This window comes from Triturus cristatus, chromosome 4_2 (assembly GCF_964204655.1).
Source record: "Triturus cristatus chromosome 4_2, aTriCri1.1, whole genome shotgun sequence".
Classification (NCBI taxonomy): domain Eukaryota; kingdom Metazoa; phylum Chordata; class Amphibia; order Caudata; family Salamandridae; genus Triturus; species Triturus cristatus.
Window position 1 is genome coordinate 815667651 of NC_140586.1, and position 21454 is coordinate 815689104.

Here is a 21454-nt window from a genome sequence, read left to right on the forward strand (position 1 = left end):
GGATGTGTAGGTATGCGTCCTTTAAATCTATAGTGCCATGAAGTCCCCTTGTTGTATTTGTGGTATTACCTCTTGTAGGGAAGTCATCTTGAATGTGAGTTTTTATTAATTTGTTCAGGAACGTTAGATCTAGGATAGGTCTTAGTGTTTTGTCCACCTTTGGCACCAGGAAGTAAGTTGAGTAAACCCCTTTGTTCCTTTGGTTTTGCGGCACTACCTCTATTGCCTCCTTGCTGAGAAGTTCTTGTGCCTCTAGTTGCAGGAGCGAGAGCTCCTTTGCTGAGTGTGCCTTGCTTCTTGGTCATCTGTTTCGAGGTTGTTTTTGTAACTCTATACAGTATCCATATTGTATGATGATTAGTATCCATTTGTCCGATGTGACCTTCCTCCATTCCTGGATGAAATCTCATATTCTCCCCCCTACCGATGTTGAGTGTTCGAGGTACTGTTTGTCATTGAAAGTTCGGCTGCAGTTTTTCTTTATATTTTTCCGCCCTCCCCGAGGTGATGCTAGGGTGGGGGCCTGTTTCATGGTGGAGTCACTTGGTTGAGGGCTGTTGGTCTCCTCTTCGTGTTTGTCCTCGCCTGTTTCCGCGCCCTCAAAAGGACTGTCCCCGTGGCTGATACTGCCAGTTCTGCTGCTGCTGCTGGCCTTGGTAGCCTTTCTGGAACGTTTGGTGTGATGTGGTCGGCACGTTGCCTCCATTTCTACCACCTGGCCTTCTTGTGGGTGTGCCCCGTCTCATTCCCCTGAACTGCAATGCTCCCATTGACCTTGCTGTTTTGTTGTCCTTCTTGATCTGCGTCAACTTGTCGTCCACGGACGTGCCGAACAGTTGCTCTCCATTAAAAGGTGCATTCAGGATGTGCTTTGCACCTCTGGCTTGAATCCTGAAATTCTGAGCCATGCGTGTCTTCTCTCGGTCACTCCTATCATTAGCCTGCTCGACGTTTCTGCAGCATCCAATGCCGATTTTAGGCATGTGTTTGCCATGTTCTTTCCCTCTTCTACCAGGTGGGCTGCTCTTTGTTGGTACTGGTCTGGCAGATGCCCCAATTCATCCCAGTGTTGGTATGAGTGCCAATTGATCAGGGCGGTGGAGTTTGCGATGCGCCTTGTCTGGAGACGGTCCGGCGTTAGAGGGAACATTGGCCCTCTTCCTAGCCGTTGCTGCAATTATGGAGTCTGCTGGCACTGACTCTTGGATGTATGCCGGGTCCTTTGAAGAATGTTTGTACTTCTTCTCAGTCGTGGGGGTCACAGCTTTGCATACTGCTGGCTCCTTAAAGGCCTCTCTTCCCTGGTCCAGCACACTAATGAGCATGGGCAGGAATTGGCTCCTAGTTTGTTGAGGCAGTAGGGTTTCCAGGAGGAAATCTGCCTTGGGCTTCCTCTTCCTCCATTTTCACTCCATGAGTCTGTGCAGCCTTTTGTACGACCATGTTGTAGACTCCTATGTCATCTGGCGGCGAGGGCCTCGAAGGGTAAGTGTCTACACCCTCTTCCAGTGGTTCTGCGTCCATATCTTGCCATTCCATGCCTTGTGCCTCAGAGGACGTCGAGTCCCGGTACGATTGCAGATTTTCATCACCTTCTCCCTCGAAATAGTTGTCTTCGTCTCCCAGTTCCTCGAGTGGTTCGGGGTTTTTTGGCGGTTCCATGTCTTCGTCGTCCTCTTCGGCTTCGAGCGCGTATTGGCTCATCTTCTCGAAGTCCTTTTTCCTTTGCAGGATGCACGCCATTTCAGCTTCGAGCCTCCTCTTCTTCGTCTCCATCTCGGCGGCATGTTCGGCGTCGAAGGTTGGTGTGCTTCTCTTCAGGGCCGTTGCCGACAATGCCGGCCCTTCATTCCTCGGCGCCGAGGTGTCCTTTTCGAGGGCAACCTTCGATCTTTATTTTTCAAGAGTTTTTCCCAATTGGGAGTCCTTTTAGAAGGATCCGCTCGGCTGACTGTCCCTGGTAGCTGTTGCCTTCGTCGAGTGTTTCGGCGGCAGAGCTCCCTCCCTTTGAGGATTTGCTTCACTTCTACGAGTGTCGCTCGGGGCTTTAGTTTCACCCTTTTGAGTGTCGCTCGAGTGTTTAGGGGTCGACGACTACCTTACCTCCTTCGACGTCTTCTTATGGACCGCGACGGCCGTGCAGTCCTTCGGCGATGTTGTCCATTGGAGAGACCCAAGTCTCGAAGCGATGGAGGTGGCCCCTGCATGTTGTGGTTCGCCCTTTTCTGCCACTCCCTTACTCTGAGGGTCTTGGGTGTAAACGCCGAGCACCTGATGCAGTCTTCGCTGCTGTGGTCAAGCGGCAGGCAGAGGTTGCAGACTGGATGCTGGTCCTTCTGGGCGTACTTGTGGTGGCAATATGTGCAAAACGTGAATGGAGTTTTGACCATCCCTGAACTCAGGGAGCCCCCTTTTGAGCGCATTCTCCGTCGAACGTCGAGGTTTTGGTCGTGAACCTTCTCCCTCGTCGCTCCGGTTACCTGGCCTGGAGTCCGTGTAGCTGAAAACCCTGATTTTCGTCTATTTCCTGCGGTTTTCCTTGATTCCTCTTGCAAAACTCTGGAAATCTTTGGCAACGATCCAGATCCAACGGCGGAAAAAAGAATCTGAAGATGGCGACCAAAGGTGGGAGCTTCCGCCGGAAGTGCGTCGACGTCACGAAGGACACCAAATAGTGGGATGTCTACGACCACCTGGGCCACGAAAAAAAAAAAAAAGAAGAAATACTACGATTCCGGACACAACCACTAGATGGCGGAATAATGCACAGCATAGTGAATCCAGAAGGATTCACGCTGCAAAACCATGCTTGCATCTGTTTGCGTCACCTAGAGGGGGCGCTCCACAGTTTATAGACAACAGCATTACTGTGGAAGGGAAACCATGCTTGCGTCCCTCTGCATCGCCTAGATGGAACGGTCCACAGTTTTAAGACAACAACATCTGCCAATGTTATTAAGCTCTGTTGTACAACATTGAGGCTGTTGTGAAGCAAGTTGAAAAGTTATACTAAAAAAAGTGCTTCTGTTACCTCCTATATAACCAAGAAGACATTATATACAACTGAACGACCCTATTAAACAAGCATTGAAAATGCAATAGGTCTCGCCTTTTATTAAGGTAAAGCCATTTGCTTTGCTAAGGGGAATTTCATAGCAAAGCAAATGGCTTTAACTTCATACCATCTGGGTTGTCAGAGCTGAAGAAATTACGACCTGGGCTTTCAAAGGTGCTGGGCTACAGTATTTACCACTTAAACTTTAGGTGCTATAGCATTTACCACCTGGTCATTAGGTGTACGGATGCCATAGCACCAAGTCTTGTAAGCGGTACTACAGTGATAACCAGGACTCTAAGTCAGGGTATAGTGACAGTGAATGCCACATGGAATTGCAGGCTAAATATAAATTACCACCAGGAATTTTACGTGCTGCAGCTACAGTGATTACCACCTCAGAGTTTATAGGTAGAAGCAAGCGGCATACCTCGTGTCATAGATGACAGGGTGTGATCTTCAGCAAGCACTGTTGGAAGCCTCCCTCCGCTCCCACATAAAGTAATATAAAGACACGTGCAGGGGTGATTCTATAAACAGTGCGGCAGGCGCAGGTGCACCAGGGCTTAGAGTAGTGAAACAGGGGGCACACTTCACCCAAATGATGGGTGCTTTTTACGACAGATATCTTGACGACATGCTGATCCATTACAAACCCAAGTACGGTAACACGACTCTACCTTGCACTTCGTACCTGTCGTAGTGAGCACGCTGGTCGCGAAGAATAGGGCGGAAGTGTACACCCAGTTCTCAATGTCCAAGCTGTTACCAAGCGCCGAGACACCGCCGAGACACCGTAATTATCTGCTATAATCACCTCTTCCAGAAGCATCTCCAAGGAAGAAGATGCTATGCAGGGGTGGTTCAGCAGGAAGCACTTGTGGGCCTCTCGGCTGTCTGACGCAGGGCGCCCTTGTGCCGCGCCTCGATGCCCATGAAGACCAGGGCACCCAGGACCAGGAACAACAGGTAAATGGCCAGTAATTTTAGACGCGTAGAAGCTTCGGAAGGTCCAGGGAGACCATGGCAGTGGGTAGCCCCCACTGGCGGGCTTCTGGTAGCTGCAGGAGCTAGTCCGGGTCTAGGGTTGCTCGAAACGACCAGCCCCTGGCGGAAGGCATGAATCACACGGTGCTTCGGTGTCAAATTTGCGATGGGCGCTGAGGAAACACACCCTGTGCAGGCAGGCGAGGCACATTCAGGGACCGAGGGCAGAGAAAGACACGGGAGGTTAGAGCAGAGAGCTTCGTGGCGCTCGAACTCAGAGCAGCGAGAGTCCGTGGAGAGAGAGAGTACTGGGTAGAGAGCCCTACCTGGGACAGAGCCTTCGGAGGAGTAGAAAGGACAGAGACCTGACCAGAGGAGCACGCAGCACCAAGGACACACGGAGTCTCCAAAGTTGAACCCCTGACGTCAGGGGCCTGCCGCGCTGGGATTGGACCTAACGCGGGCGTTGCCTGGTAACAAAGGGGCTCGTCTGGCCGAAGCAACGCTGGGAGTGGAGGAGGCACGGGGCGTCTCTTGGCAACCAAGCCTCCGCGCTTCCCCCCCTGTCGCAGAACACCATATCTGGAGCCGGGGAGCAGCGAAGGAAGAAAACTGCTTAGCACGGGACCGGCGCCGACAACGTAGACTCCCTCTCAAAGGTAATCGGAGCCGAGTCATGACGCGCACTCGCACATGGTGGCAAGTTTTTGGTCAGCGCAGTGAGGAGCGAATGCTTGCAGTCAAGTGCCATAATTATTCCTCCACGTTGGGGCAGTGATTTGCGATCTGTTAAGTGGGCCAGTATACTTGGTCCCCACGCGCTGATTGCCATGACAATGGCACAAGCAAAACAAGATGGTGCCGGACTGTCCACTGTCCGTACGTACGCGTGCACGTATGCGTGCATTTTTACCTTTGGCTGAATGGCGAGGGTAGCCATCTTTGTCCATCCATACGAGCTTTGGCTGAATCGATTGCAAAAGGCACTTGCATGGCGAGAGCAGCGCATGCTCGCTGATAACGCCAGGCGAGACCTAAAAAACGAATAAATAGATGCGGAGGTGGTGGTGTGCTGGTGCAGCGGTGATGATCAGGTGATGCTGAAGTGATGCTGAGTGTTGCTGAGTGATGCTGTGTCATGCTGAAGTGGTGGAGGTGCTCCACTAATGCTCAGGTGGTCCTGAATGATGCGGAGTTGGTGCTGTGCTGAGGTGAAGTTGCGCTGATGCTGAGGTGGTGCTGCGCGGGTGCAGAGGTGATGCTGAATGATACTCCGGCGGTGCGGAGTGATGCTGAGGTGGTGGTGTGGAGGTGATGATCAGGTGATGCTGAAGTGATGCTGGGTGGTGCTGAGTGATGCTGTGTCATGCTAAAGTGGTAGAGGTACTGCACTAGTGCTCAGGTGGTTCTGAATGATGCTGAAGTGATGCTGTGTTGCTGCCTGATGGGTAATGAAGAGGGGCTACGTTGCTACTGAGGTGGGGCACTGATGCAGAGGTGGTGTTGTGCCGATGCTTATATGGATGTTGAGGTGGTGCTGTGCTAAAGTTGAGGTGATGCTGCGCTGGTGCGGATGTGGTGCTGTGCTGGTGCTGCTGCACTGATAAGGAGGAGGTGCTGTGCCGATGCAGAGATGGTGCTGTGCTGATGCTGAGGTGGTGCTGCGCTGATGGTGCTGCGCTAATGGTGCTGCGCTAATGCTAAGTGGTGCTGTGTTGGTGCTGCGCTGATTCTGTGCTGGTAGTGGTTCACTGATGCGGAGGTGGTGCGATACTGGTGCAGAGGTGGTGCTGAGTGATGCTGAGCAGATACACTGGTGCGGAGTGATGCTGTGCTGGCGCTGAGTGATGCTGTGCTGGCGCTGAGTGATGCTGTGCTGGCGCTGAGTGATGCTCTGCTGGCGCTCAGTGACGCTGTGCTGGTGACGAGTCAAGCTGAGGTGGTGGTGCTGCGCTGGTGCTCAGGTGGCACTGAGTGATGCTGAGCTGGTGCTGTGCTGAGGGGATGCTGCGCTGATGCAGAGGTGGTGCTGCGCCGATGCAGAGGTGGTTCGGTGCTGTTGCTGAGATGGTGCTGCACTGGTGGTGCTGCGTTGATGCAGAGTTGGTGCTGCACTGATGAGGAGATGGTGCTGTGGATGTGTTCAGCCAGTTCCGTGCTGGATGCTGAGGAAGTGCTGAGTGATGCAGAGCTGGCGCTGCAGGATGCTGTGGTGGTGCTGAGCGATTCCGTTGTGGTGCTGAGCGATGCAGTGGTGGTGCCGAGTCATGATGAGGTGCTTGTGCTGAGTGATGATGAGTCGGTGCTGTGCTGACGCTCTGATGCTGAGGTGGTGCTGAGGTGGGGCTGAGCTGGTGGTGTTGCAACGATGCAGAGGTGGTTCTGTGCTGAGATGGGGCTGTGCCGATGTTGAGGTGGTGCTGCGCTGGTGATGCTGAGCTGATGCTGAGCTGGTGCTGCACTGGTGGTGGTGCACTGATGAGAAGGTAGAGCTGTGCTGAGGTGGTGCTGTGGATGAGCTCAGCTGGTGCATGCTGGATGATGAGGCAGTGCTGAGTGATGCAGAGGTGGTGCTGAGTGATGCCGTGTTGGTGCTAAGTGATGCCGTAGTGGTGCTGAGTGATGCCGTGGTGGTGCTGAGTGATGCCGTGGTGGTGCTGTGTGGTGATGTTGAGTGATCCCTCGGTGGTGCTGAGTGATCCCTCAGTGGTGCTGAGTGATGACATGGTGGTGCTGAATCACGATGAGGTGGTGGTGCGGCGCTGGTGCTGTGTTATGCTGAGTTGGTGCTGTGTTGCTGCTGAGGTGGGGCTGAGCTGGTGGTGGTGCACTAATGCAGAGGTGGTGTGCTGATGCTGAGATGGTGCTGTGCTGATGTTGAGGTGGTGCTGCACTGGTGAAGGTGCATTGATGAGGAGGTGGTGCTGAGATGGAGATGCGCTGAAGCGGAGGTGTGCTGAGTGATACTGAGGTGGTGCGGAGGTGGAGGTGTGCTTTTGCGTAGGTGAAACTGAGGTGGTGCTGAGTGATGGTGAGGTGGTGCTCAGTTGCTGCTGAGTGATGATCAGGTGGTACTGCTGAAGGGGTGTTGAGTGATGCTGACTGATGCTGAAGGGGTGCTGCGCTAATGCGGAGGTGGTGCTGAGGGTGTTGCACTGTCTACTTGCAGGATGTACAGTTAAGAGCGATCGTGAAACCAAAGACAGTGGAAAACAATATAAGGACATGATTTGCAGCCTTCGGTTAAGTGCGTTTGGAAAGCCAAGGCAAAAGAAAAAGTAGTGTGCCGCAACTAAGATATATAGCAGATAGTGAAGTGATCCATGTAACAGGGCCAGTCTCCAGGGTGTGACCAAAACAGCAAAAGGAGGGACAAATGTACCCACCACAAACAAAGTAATTTCGAAAGGCACATGAAGGAACAAATGAAAAGGGATGGGCGTGCTGAAAGTCCATACAGGAGATACAGCATGTCTCGGGAGACAGCGAATGCGAGACCTAGAAAACCCTTTTGCTCATGTGGTTCATGTGGAGTTTTTCATCAACATATTGCTTGATTACTCTGAACCTGCAGCAACCAAACAGGACTCAAAGATCCTCATTCTGCCCAGAGCAGTATTTTGGTGCACTAAGTTTGAAGGAAATGCTATCATCCGCAGCCCTCCTTGCCTAATGGCTCCCTTTGGTCCCTTCTATGGTGTACCAAAGACTGAGGGAAAGTCTTGTCTTTCAGGTTCTCTGAACTGTCCGCAGCATTTGGATCATTCACACACTGTACTCTGAGCATCCCTTCAATGTTGCTTGAACTTCCAGCAATGTCACCAGTGGTCGTTGATTTTTTTAAAAATTGACTTTTCTGCCCTGTGAGAAGTCCTTTGGGGAAATAGAGGAAAGAGGCTGGATCAAGCAGCGTGGACAATCGAGCTATCAGGTCATAGGGAAGGATAATTCTACTGGTAAATGTAACGTCCACTTGTGTAAAGGTCACTGAAAAAAATAAAAAATCAATTTCAAGTAGGCCACCAACAAAGCTGCTGGTCCATACCGTTAAGCTGTAGATTCCAACCTTTGGAGAAAAAATATTGCCTGATAAAGCAGTTGTCAAACTCATTTGGTCTTGGACATTAAGGTTTCTGTCCTCCATATGACTGGGACTTGGCTCTCAGCAGTTGACCATGCGTCTAACATCATTGGTAGGGAAAAGCGCCAATTGAGGAATCGAGGGTTGAGGACAGTGTTTATATTTTGGCTGAAAAATCAACCGCCAGTCGAATAATGCCTGTTTTCACTGTTGTAATTACTTTTGAGAGGAAATGGAGTGACTTTCTATTTACCAACTTTTCTAGACTCCCACTCGGCTCTCTTTTTTTTTTTTTTTTTTTTTTTTTTTTTTAGAGATTTTTGGGTGTCTGTCAAAGTTTCATTCAGCACATGGCTCCACTGAGGTTTTACATCTTATGTGCTTCGGGTGCTTGCGGGCTTTCCTTCCCCGCCACAGTGCATTAACCATTGGGAAAAGAAAACACACATTTTGTGCTTTTTGATATTTCCTAAATCAATAAAAAGCTGAAGCTACCCAACGACATGGCTACCTTTACAATAAAAGACAGAAAAGACGTGACAAACGCAGACAGTTTTTTTAATGATGCAGAACCATCTCTAAACAAAATTACAGATCATCAGCAGGAATAAAAAATAAAGTAATCCGACAACAGCACTGTTAAAAGCCATCCAGTGAATGATGTCACAATTCACAAAAAAAGGGGTGAGCGAAATTCCCCTAATTATGTGGGGTTTCAGCAAAATTATGGAAAATTACACAAAATTCAAATCCAGCATTCAACACTATATTTTAGCGCAAAATAAGTGTATGTGTAGATTTCAGAAACAAAGATGCACTTACACCCAAAAATAACACGAGAAACACAAGTACTGTAAACAACAGGCACTCGTATCTGGTCATTTGTGTTGTTCCTGCGTTTCCACTTAATTTTGCAGCGAAGGTTGCATAATTACACAATATGGCATAATTTTAGGATTTTGGGGCAACAAGCTTTAAGCGGAGTTCCAGAAAATACACAAATTACGCTGGTATCATTGAATTTTCACCCGGGCCTATAAAATCCCTGCTGGAAACAACCAAACGTACATTTAATAATGCCTATAGCTGATGATTGCGAGTGATCGAGGACTGGGAAAAGCGATCTATTGTTTCCCTACACTGGATGGTCCCTTTAGGTAAAAGAAAGCGACCTATGACACTTGGGTAAATACCAGCTGCCTATTTACTGGCACTTCTATCAGTCTAATCCTCGGCAAGGTTGAGTTTGTGCAAAAGATGGGCAAATGCTGCTACTGCAGATCCACCCAAAACCCACTGCCTTCACAGGAGAAGATCTGCTGCATGATGCATCTGCAAGGACCCTCATATGTCTTTGGTAATCCGGCCTTTGCTGGTGGCTTCAAATCCACAAAAAGCAGAGCTGGTTGTTACGAAGGCCAAACTCTAAGTCAAGCTTTCCCCTGTGCAACCCAAGGAGCTTGGAATTCTCTTGAAGACTTCACCCGAATGTTGCACAGTCCAAGAAAGCAGCCACATAGCCAAGCCCCAAGCAACGTGCACACAGACGACACACCTTGGATAAAGACAACGCTTTTCAACCTATTCGCGGCTTCTCCCCCTCCCTCCCACCTTTCAGGCAAGAGCAAGCATCTTGAGGTGGGCCCCCACCATCTTTGAAGAAAAATCTTTGACATTCAAGATGCAGCTCCGATGAGGCTCCTAAAGTTCTCCAGAGTGTAGTTTCAGTGAGCAGCTCTCCATGGACCCAACTCACAAACTAATCTTGCAGGCTCTGCAAGACTTCTGAAAATGACACACAATGTACTGCGATACGGTCTGCGGGATGAATACAAGCGCTGTGCCAAAGCTTGTCTCCAGCAGCTTTGTGTGCCGCCTCTCCAAAGAGTCATTTGAAATGAATTTATAAATATATATTACATGAAAGTTAAACAGAATCCCCTGCCAAGCTCTTCATTGCTTCTTTTCTGTACGGAATGAGATTCTCTGCCAGCGTCACACATCATTTACCACAGATCTACTTCGAGAAATTAAAATGAAATCAAATAAATATAGCTGAGAAAGTAATGACTGAAATTAGAGAGTTTGACGAATTAGATCTGAGGTGGGGGAGATGCGGACAATGATACACACTGCTTAACAGGTCCACCCTCCCCCGCTAGCCACATGTACACCGATTTACACACCGACAAGAACTGTGGGTGAAAGGACACACATTACAATAATAACACTTAATCCGCAAGGGTATTATGTCAATTAACAAGGCCACTCCCCAATAAACATAACCCAGAATCAACTCTACCCAAGACACCCCTTCAGGCAAAGAGGAAGCTTCTAGTTAACTACCACCCCTCCTCTATGTTACTGCAACCCGGATCTGAACCCCCCTAGCACCGGAACTCTCACCTCTCGGCAACCTGCTCGTACCCCAGGCAATCATGTGATTGTATCAGCTCTGACAATAAATCAAAGAGCATTCAGAGTCAACACAACAAACCTTAGCATAACCAATAGTTTTGGTTTATTTTAAATGTAAATTGTGTAACCTGTAAACTGCTGTGTGGTGCATTTACATACACAAATAACATACACAGAGGCCTCCATATGAATGTAGACAATACACAAAGACACGAGCATTTTTAGGAATACCCCCGAGCTTGATAGCATGGTGGCACATAAGGACAAAAAAGACAGATCAGCATATAGAAAGGTGATGATCTTGACTGGCAAGAGATGGGAGAAAACAGTAGCAAAACCCTCCATATAAAAGTTAGGTGCCCAATTCAATGATAATGTGGGTCTGAGTAACGAATTCTAACATGTGCCAGGTGTTGTGTTACAGTAAGTGTACTACCCACGTGCGGGAGGCTAATGCATGGGGACTTATTCAAAGGAGTGCAAGGACACCTGCATGGTCTCAGTGGTAGCTCATCTCCTCCTGAGTCAGCGTGGAGAAGGCTAAGAAAGAGTATGCATCCACCTAACTTGCCCCGCTGTGCTGTATACTTAAACTGAACCCAGAGGATTTCACTTGAGTTGTTGGCTGCTGCAGGCTCTGGCAGTGACATGATGGTGCAGGAGCCTCCATTGGCAAAGAAGATGGGCTGCATCGCTGAGGGGCTGCTGGAGCTCATCCCTCATAAGGCAGCGGCAGCACAGGGGATTCGGGCGGGGGCGCTTTGAAATTAAATGAGATTAACTGCTGTGCAAAGCTAGAAATTATCTGAAGGCCATCGTCCACACTAGGCACTTCCTAGTCTGGAATAAATATGCAACACAGCTCTGTCCGCAGGGATTGTCCAGCTGAAAAAAACTCGGGAAAACTGCCTATGTTTACACTTTTCCGCATTGCAAGGCCATTAAAAACCAGAACACATTCACAGATCCAGGACCACAAGTGCCACAGATTGCAGAATATGTCAATTACTACTGCCGGTTAGTAAGCCACAGGAAAATTAAACATCTTGGTGATGCATTTTTGGCCCCTCTGAGCCTCAACTGAGACCCTTCCCTCCACTCTGAGTACTCCACAAAGGACATCTCTCCATGTCGTGGTTTTTTACGTCACTATAGAGACCATCTCCCTCTCCGGCATATGTCCTCCATGCAAATCTAACAGGCTGGGGTTGAGAAGACTTGTACAAGTTAAGTAGTACACACTCGAAATACCTCAGTTACACAATACTACATTATTTACAGCCTTCCAAGACATGCAGAGCAACCACAGCAACAAACTATCATTGTTAAACACACTGCAATAAACTGGTTTAATTAATTTATTGATCTCCCACACAACACAGATTGAAATGAATGCTGGCACAGTTGGGGAAAGGAGAGGAATACCATCAGAGAGACATTACCAAACTGTGCAACGGAACAACCAACTCCTGACCAACTAACAACATTAGAAAATGGGATATTGGGTCATTTGGGTAGGCGTGGCCTTGGTGGGCTTCAGGTTTGATTTTAACAGGAAGTGCATTTTCGGCGGCAAGCAGTCTTTCCAAACAGGAATAGAGTGTTATTTCAGTAACATCTTTCTGAAGTTTTTTAGCTACAGAGGTAAACTAGCAGTACAAATTGACATAACATTTTTGGAGGGCAAGTTAGCCATGAGAGCAGACAAAATGTGAAAACGGAAGGCATTCAAGCAAAACAAGTCATCAAAAGGGTGACAACTCATTACACCTTTATAGGAGATGGAGCAAAAGAAGAAAACATCATAGTGAGGACAACAATATAGCTACACATTAGCAGCAATTCCTTTATCTCCCAACAAAGAAGATACACAAACAATATTAGACCCAATCAAATGTCTAGCAATTGAAAAACATCCTTGGGACCATCATGGTTCTTATTGATAAAAGTTTTGAAGGGAGTCCAAGTTTTTCAATCAAACAGAGTGGTTTAAGTGCAGACTTTCATCTTACCACAGACCTCATATTTTAACAAAAAGTGTGAAACAAAAAGCAGACTAAGGCATAGCGACTTGCAACCGTGCATGGTTCAACAATAACAATTCATACATGAATAAAAATGACCTTTAGAAAGTGAATACAAACAAACCCATCTGCAAAGTAAGCTGCAGGCTCTTACCCTCCAGGGGATCCCGAGTGAGCCCAAGCTGACTGATGATGTAGCGTGGAATGTCCGACTTGATACCCTCCCCTTCCTTCGCATGACCTTCAGCGGCTTCTAACAGATGGTAGAACTCTTCCGGGTCAAACTCCTACAAAAAACAGACCAACCATCAAGATCAACTTAAAATGTCAGAGTTCATGCTCGAATGCTTCCGTAACTGCGGATGCAGGGGACTCAGTGTTCCCAGGGCTCAAGGATGCATGCTCAGTCCAGGGAGCTAGGAGTTTCACTGAACTGGGGGCGTGGCTTGACTGCTCGTTCTGGACTGCTATTACTAGGACAGCATCATGGCTGATCTGCATGGTGTCAGTCCCTGTTTGTGATCGAGATGAATTCATGCATTTCACCCATCACTTGTTTTATTTACGTTTTGTTTTTCCTAGTTAAGAGTTTGAGGTTAATGGTTTGGGATAAGCACAAGATCCCAACTGGATTATTCACACTGCGCTGTTTGATTTTTAAGATTTTTTTTTTTAATATATAAATACTCTCATGCACTGTACCCTATTCTAAAGGAGGTATAAAAAACGGTCTGTGTTTATACATATTTAAAAGTCAGATAGAAAACTTTCAAGTCCGTGGTTTTATTAGCTATCACTAATTGAATCCTCTAAACTGTAAAAAGGAAAACCCGAGAAAGCATGAAAAACTCAGATAACTTTTTTCTGCTCCAAGACCTTGAGAAGTATTTTTTTGCATGTAGTCATCACTGGTTGGGCTCAGTATCAAGGATTTCTTAACTTATCGTCCGTTTGGGTGAAATGAAGCAAAACGAAAGGTCAAGACCCCTTACATTGTCCTTCGGTCCATCTGCAGGTTCTCATGCTTGGCGGTCCAGCGCCTTCAAGGCATTGTTTCAGCACAAGAGGCCTATACCTTCGAACAAGCACATGGGCAAAACCTTTAGTTAGTCCTATATAATGCAAGTTGTGTAATTATTAAAGATTTTACAAAGGGACCCTCTTCTTAATGGATTTCATTCAGGATATTTGGGACGACATCCACTTCCTCTACTGCTACCTGCCCTAGCAGTCTGCTTGTCAGAGCCCCCCTCCCCCCCACCTCAGTTCTAGGTAGCAATCTATACACACCACTTACTTGCACTCTGCTTTCTCTGTGAACTTTCCTAAATGAGTGTTCATGCTTCTGTGACCCAGGGGTGTGTATACAGCCCCTGTGTTATGCAAAGCAGTGCACTGCTCCTCAGAACTAGATTTGTATTCTGTAAACTTTTCCAATATATTTCAAATAAAAAAATAAGAAACCAGCCTTTAGGAAAGCCAATAAAATAATATTGTTCACATTACAAACCTTGGTCATCGAAAGTATACTATCCTCCCTCTACTTCCAGTGCCTAGATGCCATCTATTCTTTAAGAAGTCCTTCTTCTACTACTGTATACAAATACCCACAATTAAATCTTCCCTGAGCAAAGAGGTAATGAAAATGACTCTCCGGTGCTTCACTGAGGAACCTAGAATGCCAGGAGATGATAGAGTGGATGAGAAATGTCTGCACTGAAGGAGGCCCGCTCAAAAAGAAATCTCCTTAGAAGACCAATCCATGCCAACGGAAGATGATGAGACGTCTCCTGTAGCGAGACTGCACCACTGCCCTTGGAGAGGAGCATTCTTGCTCAGCCACTATGACATTTTTCCTAGGCTATTAAAGGAGCAGAAAGGTCCCTCGAGGACAACAGGCCCGCTACCATTCTTCAAAGAAACAACTGTGTTGAGTCTATCAACCTGTTGATTGGGTGGCAAGCATAGGCGGTGTAGAAAGCTAGCTCTTTATGTGATATATCAAAAATCTGATATACTGTGTAAAGAGTACAGAGGTTCCCTTACTAGTAGACAAGGGCTTGCTATGCAATCCTGAAGTGCTCTAAAAGGGGGGGGGGGGGGGGGGGAAGTGTGGTTGAGCAGCCTTAGGCTTAACACAGAGGTGTGCAAGACATTTGTAAATACGCACAATGATTAATAAATGACGCACATGACTCAAAAAGGAGATCCATACCAATTTATAAAAATACCTAGTACTTTTATATATGTTTGTGCAGGGGTGTCCTAGGCATTGGGTTTTTTCTTACCGGAGCAGTTGAGGGGGCCTGAGTGCAAAGGCTGCAGGCGGCGTCCGGAGGTCCAAGAGGGGTGAAATCACAATGGATTAGAGTTCTGGAGGGCTGGGATACCCTGTTGGCACCAATGGCCAACTTAAACATGGGCCGGAAGCGACGGATGCAGTGATGGCTTCCAGTGTCAGGTTTTGGCTGTTCCGCAGGCCTCAGATTCTTCTCTTTTGGACATTCTTTAGAACAGGCCCGCTGCTCACGGGAGGTCTTGAGTCTTTTTCAAAGGCAGGCAGTCCTCTCAAGCTTCTGGAGTCACAGATGTCACAAGTCAACTTTGGTGCCATTTCGACAAGGGGTGTAGACAGGCTGGCACGGTTGGTACCAGGTCAGCTGCTTCGTCTCTGTTCTCGGCTTTTGCAGCTCTTCGGTGTCCTCTCTCTTCTTAGGTCATCAGGATCTACTTCTCTGGTGCCAGGGACTCTCCTAAATACTGAATTTAGGGGCAATGGGTGGGTGTAGGGTATTAGTCAATAGGTTACTGACCCTTAAGGTCACTACGCCTCTTATATGACCACTTCCTGTGGGAAGTGGGCATTACCCTGTCCCAGAATTCCTAAGTAGGCCATCACAAAGCTGGCTACTTCTGAATAATCGTGTCCACCTCACAGTAACCTACCTTGGAGGTGGTACTTGCCTGGAGGAGACAAGCCTACCTGACTAGCTAATTTTCCTACCTGTCCAGGTGCCACGGGAGCAGTGGACAGGGGGGAGGTGGCTTCCTCTCCTTTGAGGAGAGCCAGATTTGCATTCCAAAGGCAGCAGCTTCTTTGAAGTTCCCCTGCCCAAGGAGGCTAACCAGCAGATCATCCTGGGGGAGGGGGGTTTACACCCTCTTCCCGGACAGGCTTTTGTTCTGGGTCTCCTGAGAGCAAAAGCTCCCACCCTAAGAGGTCAGAACAGCATCTTGGGTGGCAAGCTGGCAAACCAGTCAGCAAACACTCCAGAGGCTGGGAGATTATCAGGGGGCACCTCTGAGGTGCCCTCTGGGTGAATGTATGGGAAATCCAACACTGGCATCAGTATGGGTTTACCAATAGGAGATACCAAACATCCCTATTTTCAGTGAAGCCATCATGTAGATGGGGGATCTCGTTTTCACCAGTGTCCAGCACATGTTTTAAAATGGCTTTCCAGTCTACTTACTCTGGTATTAATAGGACTCACCAGCACATACAGCACTCCTGTTGTGTTTTGACTATTGTCTGCACCAAGACATGCAGCCTGTAATGTCAGTCTTGCATGTGCCTGGTGAGGGGTCCTTTAGGGTGGCACAATTTGTGCTGCTGCCCTTAGGGGCCCTCTTTAGTACCTCAGGCCCTAGGTACTAGGGGTACAATTTACTAGGGAGTTACAGAGTGTGCTATAGGTTTTGCTAATTGAGGGAACAATTGTAAAGTTTTTAGGGAAAAAAAAACATTTTTTACAGGCAGTGACCGCAGCATGCACTTAGGCAGCACTCTTGACCTGGTGGTGAGTATGCTTAAACACGGCGTGCCATCAAGTGTCACCTATCAACCCGTCCCTTCAGTTCCTCTATTACCTGCACCACACAGTGGATTCCCAAAATCTAGCCTGGGGTGAAACAAAGACAAAATATAGTCCAAATGATATTTCTACAAGAGGAATTGACATCTATATGAGTAAACCACTACACTCAAGCCTCAATACTATCCACTAATGGCAGCTGCAGAGCAGGCATTTATGGCTTAGTGAGCAGGCACTTTTTACTTGGAGTCTCCTCGGGATCCAAAACCCCCATACTTGGAAAAGAACCCTTCAATTCTAAATCTTATTAAACTGGATTCACCTTGACATTCCTGTTGGATAATAAATACATCTTCAAGTGGTCCACTCCCAGTGGTGAGGTGCAAGTTTGTTGCTGAAGAATTAAGATAGCACTGTGAGACTGCCAGTCGGAGAGCACCAAGTGGGCAGACCATGAGCCAAAGAGCCATCTGAAGGTCAACTTGGAAGAATGTTTTGGGACCAGTTCATGCTTCAAGAGCATGGTTAAGCTGATAGTAGACAAGAGGTCCTCTAGATGGGCTCCAAACCACACATTTAAAAGAAGGCAAGCACCCTGGAGCTCTAATGTCCTTCCCATCACATGAAACTTGAACTATGTAACTGAGGCTTCAGACGTCTGCTGAGCTTTTTGATTTAGTTTCCGGCTCTTAACACTGGGAGCCAGTCTGCTTTACGGCAATGTAAACATTTCTGCTTGTGTGATCATGACATAACGTGTATTTGCAAAGGGCACATATCACCCAAGTGTATCAAGGCGCTGCATAACAGATGTTTATGGTTACCCAACTCAAGGGTACTCATATCAACCTCAGAATGGCTCGCGTCATTCCTCCAAGGCCGGTCGCAGGCTGTCCAGCTCTCTGGTTTCTCTGCCCCGTTTCGCACGGTGTCCTGTGGGGTTCCCCAGGGTTCCTCCCTCTCCCCTCTTCTCTTCAACCTTTATATCTATCCTCTCATTGTTTCCTTGCTAAGAATGGAGGTCTCCGTTTACAACTACGCCGATGACCTTCAGTTAATATTCGATCTTTCCCCCTCTACCAACTCCCTTCTTAAATTCCAAACCACACTTCTCTTTATTTCTGATTGGATGAGTTTAAATCACCTTAAACTCAATCCGGATAAAACAGAGTTGATCCTGACTGGCGGTTCCTCCAGCCCTTGGTCCTCTGCTTTCTGGCCCCCCAGCCTTGGTTCTTCCCCGGCCCCCTCTGCCTCAGTTAGAACCCTCGGCATCAAAATCAGCCGGGACCTCTCCATGCGCCCTCAGATCTGCTCCGTTGTCTCATCTTGCTTTTTATCCCTCCGGATCATCCGCAAGATCTCTCGTTTTTTTTCCCTCGATGCCCTAAAAATTATCATTTTGGCCATGGTTCTTTCCCGCCTGGATTACGGGAACTGCCTGTATGTGGGCGCCCCCGCCTATGAGCTGCGGCGCCTTCAGACCATTCAGAATCAGGCTGCACGCCTTATCCACCGGCTCCCTAAATTTCACCACACCTCTCCCCTTCTCATATCCCTCCACTGGCTTCCTATTCTGTACCGCACCCTTTTCAAAATGGGTTGCATAATCTTCATGGCTCGCGCCCATACAGCCCCTCTCTTCATTAACTCACTGGTTACTCATTACCTCCCCAGTCGTAATCTCCGTTCTTCCAGTCAGGCTCTTCTCACCGTTCCCCGCTTCTGTAAATCTAGAGTAGGTGGCACTAGGTTTTCCATTCTTGCCCCTCGTTATTGGAACAGTCTCCCACCTACCCTTAGATCTATCACCTCCTATTCACACTTTCGGAAGGCGCTCAAGACCTACTTGTTTGGTTTCCCTCTCACTGATCACCCATGCCTTTCTTTCTGCCCCCTGTAATCCCTCAGCGCCAGGAAACCGCTCGGTCACAGTGCGCTCTACAAATACTTTCAACTTCAAAGGTTGAGTGGACCCACTGGGATTTGAACCGGTGACAATGAGGTCATCAGGAGAGACCGCATCACCCAGACCGGAGGAGGCATCGCCATCGTACACAAGAGCACCATTCGCATCTCGGTTGCGTCCATCGACACATTCGGCGCTGCCGAATACCTCCACTTCCAGGTCCACATCGACCCCCAGACGACCCTCAGAGGCACCCTCATCTACCGACCCCCGGGACCGCGGGCACAGTTCTGCGATGACATCACGGACTTCATCAGCCCACACGCCCTCCACTCCACAGACTACATCCTCCTTGGGGACCTCAACTTCCACCTGGAGAACAACAACGACCGCAACTCCACCACCCTGCTGGACAACCTGGCCAACCTCGGTCTGAAGCAACTGGTCAACACCCCCACGCACCAAGCCGGACACACGCTTGATCCTATCTTCTCCTCCAGCAAGTACGTCTCCTTCAGTCGCTCCACCGCACTCCACTGGACCGACCACAGCTGCGTCCACTTCAGCTTCGCTAAGAACATGGCCCACCACCACCCGAAGCAGGTTCCACACAGAAACTGGAGCAAGATCACCGCCGACCAGCTCACCACCTCCCTCAGCCAGAACCCCCCCGGCAGGACACCGGACCCTAACACAGCAGCCTGCAACCTCACACAGTGGCTGTCCACTAGCGCCGACAACCTCGCCCCACTGAAGGACCCACTCATCAGGCCGAGAAGCAAGAAAGCCCCCTGGTTCACCGACGAACTCAAAGACTCCAAGAAGGCCTGCCGCACCCTGGAGAAGACCTGGCTCCTCGACAAGACCGCCGACAACATGACCGCCCTCAAACTCGCCACCCGCAGACACCACCAGCTCATCCGCACCACCAAGAAGAAATCTCTGAAGGAACGACTGGACAAGAACGCCCATGACAGCAAGGAGCTCTTCAACATCGTCAAGGAATTCTCCAACCCCATCACCGGCAACAACGACATCGCCCCCTCACAGGACCTCTGCGACTCCCTCGCTTCGTACTTCCACCACAAGGTCGCCGACATCCACAACAGCTTCGGCGTTCACACCCCGCACCCACCGATCGAACCCACGCACCCAGCCACCATCCTCCGGACATGGACCGAGGTGACCCCTGAAGACACGACTCGCATCATGAACACCATCCACTCCGGATCCCCGACCGACCCGTGGCCTCACCACGTCTTCAACAAAGTGGCCCCCACCATCGCACCCCACCTCCGAGACATCATCAACGCCTCCTTCAACACAGCAACCTTCCCGGAGAGCTGGAAGCACGCCGAACTCAGCGCCCTACTGAAGAAACCAACAGCGGACTCGACCGACCTCAAGAACTTCCGCCCCATCTCGCTCCTTCCCTTCCCGGCCAAAGTCATCGAAAAGGTCGTCAACAAGCAACTGGCCGCCTTCCTCGAGACGAACGGATCCCTCGACCCGTCACAGTCCGGATTCAGAACCAACCACAGCACCGAGACCGCTCTCATCGCAGCCACCGACGACATCCGTGCCCTGCTCGACAACGGCGAAACAGCAGCACTCATCCTCCTAGACCTCTCCGCTGCATTTGATACTGTCTGTCACCGCACCCTAGTACAACGCCTCCACGACACCGGCATCCAAGGGAAGGCCCTAGACTGGATCACCTCATACCTCTCCGGAAGAACACAGAGAGTACGTCTGCCTCCTTACCGCTCGGAGGCCACCACGATCATCTGCGGCGTCCCGCAAGGATCATCGCTCAGCCCTACGCTCTTCAACATCTACATGAAACCTCTAGCGGCCATCGCTCGCCAACACAACCTGAACATCATCTCCTACGCCGACGACACCCAGCTGATCCTCTCCCTCACCAGAGACCCCGACACCGCCAAAGCAAACCTCCACGAAGGGATGAAAGACGTCGCCGAATGGATGAAAGACATCCGCCTAAAGCTGAACACGGACAAGACAGAAGTCCTGATCCTGGGACCATCACCCTCCGCGTGGGACGACTCCTGGTGGCCCCCGGCCCTAGGCACCGCACCCAAACCAACGGACCACGCACGCAACCTGGGCTTCATCCTGGACTCCACTCTTTCGATGACCAGACAAGTCAACGCCGTCTCCTCATCCTGTTTCCTCACACTCCGCATGCTCCGCAAGATCTTCCAATGGATTCCGACCGAGACGAGGAAAACAGTCACCCAGGCCCTCGTCACCAGCAGACTGGACTATGGAAACACCCTCTACGCCGGAACAACAGCCAAGCTACAGAAGAGACGCCAGCGCATCCACAACGCCTCCGCCCGACTCATCCTGGACATCCCTCGACGCAGCCACATCTCGAGCCACCTCAGAGACCTGCACTGGCTCCCGGTCAACAAAAGGATCACGTTCAGACTCCTCACCCACGCACACAAATCCCTCCACGACCTGGGCCCAAGGTACCTCAACGACCGCCTGACCTTCTACTCGCCCACCCGCCAGCTACGATCCGCGAACCTCGCCCTCGCCGTCGTCCCCCGCTTCCAGAGAGCCACCGCCGGAGGAAGATCCTTCTCTTACCAGGCGGCAAAGACATGGAACTCCCTACCGGTCCACCTGCGGCTGACCCGGGACCACCTCGCCTTCAGGAAACAGCTCAAGACCTGGCTGTTCGAGCAGTAGCAGACCCCCCCCCTCCCCAAGCGCCTTGAGACCCTTCCGGGTGAGTAGTGCGCGATATAAATGCCATGATTGATTGATTGATTGAATGAGGTCGAACGCAGGCCCCTACAGTGGACGTATTAGTCCACTAAGCCATCAGACCCAGCTTACAATCCCTAACTTACTGTTCTATCTAATGACAGACATTGATTTTATTGCCCGAGTCTTCAAACAACACTGCCCTGATCCATTTATTTTTTCCCCTTAAGATTTGCCTTTGCTACTGACAGTAACTTTCTTTCTCTTTTGTAGGAAAGGTGGGTGGATGGGTTGGAAAACTCCAGTCTACCCTGACACTCCTACTCCATGCTCTCACACTGGGATAGAAACACTTGCTCGGACCTTCATCAAGTGCACTATCTCAACCGGGCCCCGTCAGAATGGTTGTGAGAGTGCAAGCTTCCT

The 21454-nt window shown here is 49.5% G+C and overlaps 1 protein-coding gene across 6 annotated transcripts in view; it reads right to left on the reverse strand.

The window, feature by feature from the left end:
* MAST2 (microtubule associated serine/threonine kinase 2) overlaps positions 1-21454 on the reverse strand; it is a 1353759-nt gene that overhangs the window by 82844 nt on the left and 1249461 nt on the right. For all 6 annotated transcript variants that reach the window (XM_085602761.1, XM_085602760.1, XM_085602765.1 and 3 more), the window contains one exon: positions 12720-12852. In XM_085602761.1, coding sequence (XP_085458887.1) covers positions 12720-12852 — 133 coding nt within the window. The remainder of the gene's footprint in view (positions 1-12719; positions 12853-21454) is intronic.